General features: G+C 33.1%; 1 protein-coding gene across 1 annotated transcript; it reads left to right on the forward strand.

The window, feature by feature from the left end:
* The first annotated feature begins 262 nt into the window (after window positions 1–262).
* Window positions 263–1,222, forward strand: LOC126018684 (olfactory receptor 8K3-like). The gene has a single exon (XM_049780782.1). It carries the CDS (start codon window positions 266–268, stop codon window positions 1,220–1,222), a length of 957 nt encoding a protein of 318 aa, XP_049636739.1. The 5' UTR covers window positions 263–265.
* The last annotated feature ends 5,543 nt before the right edge of the window (window positions 1,223–6,765 follow it).

The raw sequence follows: 6,765 nt of genomic DNA on the forward strand, positions 1-6,765 counted from the left end.
TTAATAGTCTCCCCCAAAACCCAGATTCTTTAAGAGAGTAAACTGAAAGCACCCCAATTGCATCTAAGAGTACCTCTAGGCACCCTTTATTTTATAGCACCCCCCATGCAGGGTGGCAGGAAATGGAATTAGCACTTTATTTAGCATATGATTACAATTTAGCTTTGAAAAATGCAATTTATTAACATTAGGTAATGTTAATATAGGATGAAATTTAATGATTGCTTGAACTTTTCTTGCAGTATAGATTTCCCGAGTTAACCTGATGAAGAAGTACAACTTAACAATGTTGGGTGAATTTATTCTCATGGGACTCACAGATCTCCCAGAACTACAAGCTCCATTATTTGCACTCTTCCTCATGGTTTACATGATCTCTCTGGTTGGTAATCTGGGACTGATCATCCTTACCAAGATAGACACTAAACTGCAAACACCTATGTACTTTTTCCTCAGACACTTGTCATTCACTGATATTGGTTATTCAACAGCTATCGGTCCCAGAATGCTAGTAAATTTTGCAATAAATGACCATGCAATTTCCTATAATTGGTGTGCCACTCAACTCACTTTCTTCAGTGTGTTCATCACCACCGAGGTTTTCATTCTGACAGCAATGGCCTATGACCGTTATGTGGCCATCTGCAACCCATTGCTGTACACAATCGTCATGTCCCAAGGATTTTGTCAGCTGTTGGTCACAATACCCTATCTCTATAGTCTATTTTTGTCTTTGCTAATCATCATAAAAATTTTTACTTCATCGTTTTGTGGCTACAATGTCATCAAGCATTTCTACTGTGATACTCTGCCTTTGCTGTCTCTAATCTGCTCAGATACTTCTGAAATCAAATGGATCATTTTGATCTTTTCAGTTGTTAACTTGGTGTCTTCACTTCTGATTATACTTGTGTCCTACATTCTCATCCTGATAGCTATTCTCAGGATGAACTCTGCAGATGGTAGGCATAAGACCTTTTCCACATGTGGCTCTCATCTGACAGTGATTGTCATATTCTATGGTACTCTATTCTTCATGTATGTGCATCCCAAATCCAACCAATCCTTTGATACTGATAAGATGGTCTCCGTATTTTACACATTGGTAATACCCATGTTGAATCCTATAATTTACAGTTTAAGAAACAAGGAGGTGAAAAATGCCATACCTAGATCTTGGAAAAAGTGTATAAATATTCTTCTTAAAATGCATCACTGTTAACTTTTACTAATAACTGAAATATTAGTCATTCCAATTTCATCTGACATTAATATTTACTGATATAAATTTAGCCATGTGTTCTTGTCTTCAAATGAAAAAGAAATAATAGCTAAATGCATAGATATAAAGAAAATAATTAATAGTTTTCAATCCAAAATGTGGTTAATTTATACTCATTCTTTAGATAGTCACATCAATTTAGATTTTAGTCCAGAGCAGCTGACATTATTAGACTCATTTTTAATTTTCATGCTATTTTTTTTTGGTTTTATTTTTGGGCCACGCCCATTTGATGCTCAGGGGTTACTCCTGGCTAAGCACTCAGAAATCGCCCCTGGCTTGGGGGGACCATATGGGACGCCGGGGGATCGAACTGTAGTCCTTTGGCTAGCGCTTGCAAGGCAGACACCTTACCTCTAGCATCACCTCGCTGGCCCCCTAAATATTTATTGTATATAAATTGAAATTATGCTTTCCTCTCTATAATCTTATCATTTCTAGAAAAGTAAAAAATACCTGACATATTTTACATAAAGTTATTAATTTTAGAATATATATACTCTTTTCATTGTAACAGTCCAAGTTTTCTTTCTTTAAGCTTACAAAAATATGTACAAAAAGAAATAAAATATGTAGTAAGATGGGTTATCTTAAGCAATATAAAAATACAATGGAAAACCAAGATAATAACATATATGTGATCAATACAGCCTTTCAGGGCCAGAGAAATAGTACAGTACAGAAGGAAGTTTGCCTCTCACATAGCTGACCGATCCTGACACATAGGTTGAACATCCGATTTTGGCCCCTGAGTTTGCCAGGAGTGGTCTCTGAGTGCAGAGCCACGAGTAAGCTGAAGAACTGCCTGATGTAATCCCCTAAAATACAAAAAGAATAAAAACGTTTCTAGAGAGGAATTTAAACAAAATATGAACGTGGTTAGAGGGTAAAAAGCGATCATAATGGAGTCCATGAATATTAATTACTAAGTGATAGAACATATGCTTTTCTTGTGTGTATGCATAAGAGCCTGCTAAAATCTTAGTATGAACACCACAAATTGTGCTTATGGTGTAAGGAAGACAACAATAGAATTTAAATAAAAAAAATTTGACCTTGTAGGGCAAAATATCTTATTTTACAATTTTTTAATTTTTTGTTTTTGTTTGTTTTGGAGCCACTCCTGATGACGCTCAAGGGTTACTCCTGACTATGTGCTCAGAAATCGCTCCTGACTTGGGGGACCATATGATATGCCAGGGTATTGAATTGTGGACTGTCCTAGGCTATCTTGAGCAAGGCAGTTGCCTTACCACTTGTGCCACCTCTTATTTTACTATTAAGGTTATTTTTTAATGCTTAAATTAAAGAGAACCTAAAATGGTGAGTTAATCTATCTTTGATTAAAATATATTCATTCTGTGTTTTATGTGAAAATGATAGGTTATTGAATACATAGAATACATAGAAATAAAAAAATCTGGTTTTGGATTTTGGGCCACACCTGGTAATGCTCAGTTGTTACTCCTGGCTATGTGCTCAGAAATTGCTCCTGGTTTGTGGGACCGATCTGGCCCCTACACTGAATCTTTTGAAAGATAATACACATATCTTTATTGATTGTCTCTGGTGTGTGTGTGTGTGTGTGTGTGTGTGTGTGTGTGTGTGTGTGTGTGTGTGTGTGTGTTTGTGCCTAAGTGCTTATTTTCAATCCGGAGAAGCCTGTGATGTCTGTTGAACTTGAAATTTTCTCTTTCTTTCTCCCTCACATCTTTCTATAAAGTTTTAAGAAAAACTACCTTGCTTCATAAAAGGAAGGAAGGAAGGAAGGAAGGAAGGAAGGAAGGAAGGAAGGAAGGAAGGAAGGAAGGAAGGAAGGAAGGAAGGAAGGAAGGAATAGAAAGAAAGAAGGAAGGAAGAAAGAGAAAAAAGAAAGAAAGAGAAAAAGAAAGAAAGAAAGAAGAAAAAAGAAAGAAAAAGAAAGGAAGCAGTGAAGGAAGCTACGCTGAGCAATCTGGATCTAATAATTTAAATTGATAACTAATATATCAAGGCAAATCTGCAAAGTTATAACAGAAATCTAGAAATCTTTGGATTAAAAAGCTTAATTTGATAAAGCAATTGATGTCAAAGTAACATAATTTGCAAGACAAAAACTCCAAGATAAGTGGTCACATAGAATAATACTCTCAATATTTTTCATTGTTTACTAAGTACATACAAATATCCTCACAGAATTAGCCTCTGTTACTCAACAGATGACTTTATTCACTGATAAAAAAAAACATGAAGGAAAATCTCCTATAGCTAAAAACAAAATGTCTGATAAGTTTTTAGGCAGCACGATAGAAAAATTAATCACATAGAGAAGGACAACTCATAATTCATGGGCTGTAGGTATACTAGATTTCAGTACAGAATAATCCTGTCTATTCTATAAGGAATACTGTTGGTAACCACAACAGAAATTGTGCTGGAAATGCTTGAAATGAAAAATATTTCAAATTAGCTATATCCTAAAGCAAAGTTCAAAAAAGAATCATTGGAATAAATTTAGGCATATGAGACATATAAAGAAGCAAGTAAGCATGATGTGTCACTTATAGAATAAACCATTAATCATCTAATCAGGGACTAATTCATGTATCCAAAGTATCCAATAGCCCCCAAAATGCTATTGTAAATGAATCTCTTAATTGTAAAAATTGATTTTTAAAGAAACTTATAACATCTAGAGATTAAAATGTAAGACATTCTAACCATAGCAGAGTATGTATTGCAAAAAATAATTTTAACAAATAGATGAGTCAGTAAAAAAGTATCAAACTGAAACATGTATAGCAAGTCTCTCTCTCTGTCTCTCTCTCTGTCTCTTTCTCTCTTTCTCTCTGTCTCTCTGTCTCTGTCTCTCTCTCTCTCTCTCTCTCTCTCACACACACACACACACACACACACACACACACGAACATCCCACATATAGAATGCATGGGATAAGGTGGTCCTGGAGAGTTCCACTATCTCAGCCTAGCCCCCAAAATAATGGACAATCCAGTTCTAAAAAGTCAGAAAATTCTTAGACCCTTTGCACCTTTTGCATTAACTACGTGTTTTCAGTGACTGCTTAAGGGACCCTGGAACACAGAGAAGTCAATCTGTAAAAGAAAAGGGATGGGGGAGAAGGGAAATCGGGGACATTGGTGGCAGGAAAGTTGCACTGTTGAAGGAGAGTGTGAATTTTATGTCTGAAACCCAATTACAAACATGTTTGTAACATTGTGCTTAAATAAATTATTAAAAATAGGAATGAGAAAAATAAACAAAGGAGTTAATATAAACAGAGACATAAAGAAGGAGGGAAATTTTGTTTGGGGGTCCACACTGCATTGTTTAAGAGCCAATCCTGAATCTGTACTCAAGGAGTGCCCCAAGTCATGCTCAGAAGACTATATGCATTACCAGGGTTCAGGCTGAAATAGCGGGCAAAGCACGTAAGCAAGTGCTGTCAACCCCTGTGCTATCTCCAGTTCATAAAGAAGAAAGATTTTTAAGGGATTGGCCATACAATTTCCAAAACTGTCAAAGCATTGTGAGCAACTGCAAAAATATAGGATAAAACATTATTGAATACAAAGCAAAAAATTAGAATACTGCATCATTGTTCTTAAATTTTTCAGGTGATTGAATGAGTTCTGGCCACATTTTGGAGAACCATTGGCTAAATTCAAATCTATCGATGAATACATATGTCAAATCTGGAAGGTATCTTTTAAGTACTGTTTACACCAGTGCTTTCAACCCCATTTTGTGGATCAATGTCAGCTCATAGGTTTACAAAGGTTGAAAACCACTTGTCACCCTTCAGGTTAAGTACAGGTCTCTGAGCTAGTATGCAGACAGGTACAGTCCTCAGGTAAAAAACTTAAATATGATGTTTAGAACTATTATTTGACCAAACTACAGTACAACATAAACAATCCAATAGATATAAAAGTACCATAAAATAGGGAGGAGTCAATCAAGCATAAAAATAAATAAAAATTCTCCCAAATAAAAAATTTAATTATAACTTACATATATATTAGCAATATAAATATTATAAATAATCATAACTTAGATATATTAGGCTAAATACATATCTTAAGTTGTTAACTTTAAAATATCTCAGGGGAAATCAAGAAATTGCCTGTCATATCCTTAGGGAGAGAAGCAATAGGTGAGAAAATATTTATAAATTGTCCTCATGTGTCATGTTTTAGCACATTGGGGAGTCAAGAAAGAGGTTTCTTTAGAGATAAATAGACAGCATCCTTAATGTGATAATATAGTCTACAGACACCCAAATAATTTGGGTGACATTTTCTATATAATATTTTTGTTCTATGGCAAAGCATAGCAAACATATTGTAATTTATTATTCACTTTTGTGTCTTTTACAAAGAATAAATAATGAGCAGAACAGCAATTCTTCTACCTTTTTAGATTAATTTTTTAATTGTTTCATGAATTTTAAAAAAGCTTCTTTAAGAGGTTAGTGAATATTACAAAAAAATCTATGTATATTTACACATATATATGAAATGCTGAGGTCAAACTGAGAGTAAGTAAACTGTAACTAAAATATTGCATAAAATTATGGAAGAATACTAAAGCAGTAGATATTGAGTTTCAAATTAATATCTTTACAAATCCTGTTATTCAAAGGCTTTTCTCGATAATTAGTAAAAACTTAAAAGATGTTAGATGGGATTATTTTGAGCTATTGATAAGGGAATTGAAGATTCACATAAAACTATAACTAATCCAATAGGAAAAAATGTGATATTTTAATTGGGATCTAAGTAGGAGAAAGATCCCTCTATCACTTTAGCAGAAAAAAAATTGCACATTCTGATGTAATTTTTTCATATTAGCATAACGTGTAAATGGAAATAAATGGAAAGTTATTTCCATTTACATTGCTTCTTTGTACATTTGGTTAAATTGTTTCTTTATGTAGTTCAGTATATCTATCATAAGATATTTAAAAATAAAACATATACAATTGAATTATGTGTTATATAAAATTATATAATCTATAAAAATATAAATATTCTTATAACTTAATGTTATAGGTGCTGGACTTTCTGTGTCTTTGGGCTCCCTCAATACACTTGTTGCCTTGTAACAACTAATACAATATTTTTATTTTTTCATTCTATTTTGGTGTTTTTTTTACAATTGGTTTTATATTAGATAATATAGATATATTTAACTTTTATTTATCTTACTTCTATGTTTTATGTATAAATTTCATAAATTTAAAAATATATTATTAAATTGTTTAATGAATTTAATGTCTAGTACAGTAAAATTCAATATAAATTAGAAATCTTAGTATGTGGCTAAGCTTAAAGTCACTTTGGAATTACATACAAATGCAGACAACTGTCTATTTCAATTGCATAATTGATCTAAACTTTTGTTCATGTGTATAATACTGTGACAGTATAACTAGTTTTCTTTAAAACTATAGAATGTTCTGTAAAAGAATGCAGATGCATTGT

Source organism: Suncus etruscus, chromosome 9, assembly GCF_024139225.1.
Source record: "Suncus etruscus isolate mSunEtr1 chromosome 9, mSunEtr1.pri.cur, whole genome shotgun sequence".
NCBI lineage: Eukaryota > Metazoa > Chordata > Mammalia > Eulipotyphla > Soricidae > Suncus > Suncus etruscus.

Coding starts and splice junctions, on each gene's coding strand:
- LOC126018684 (XM_049780782.1), top strand. CDS start 266: ATGAAGAAGTACAACTTAACAATGTTGGGTGAATTTATTCTCATGGGA.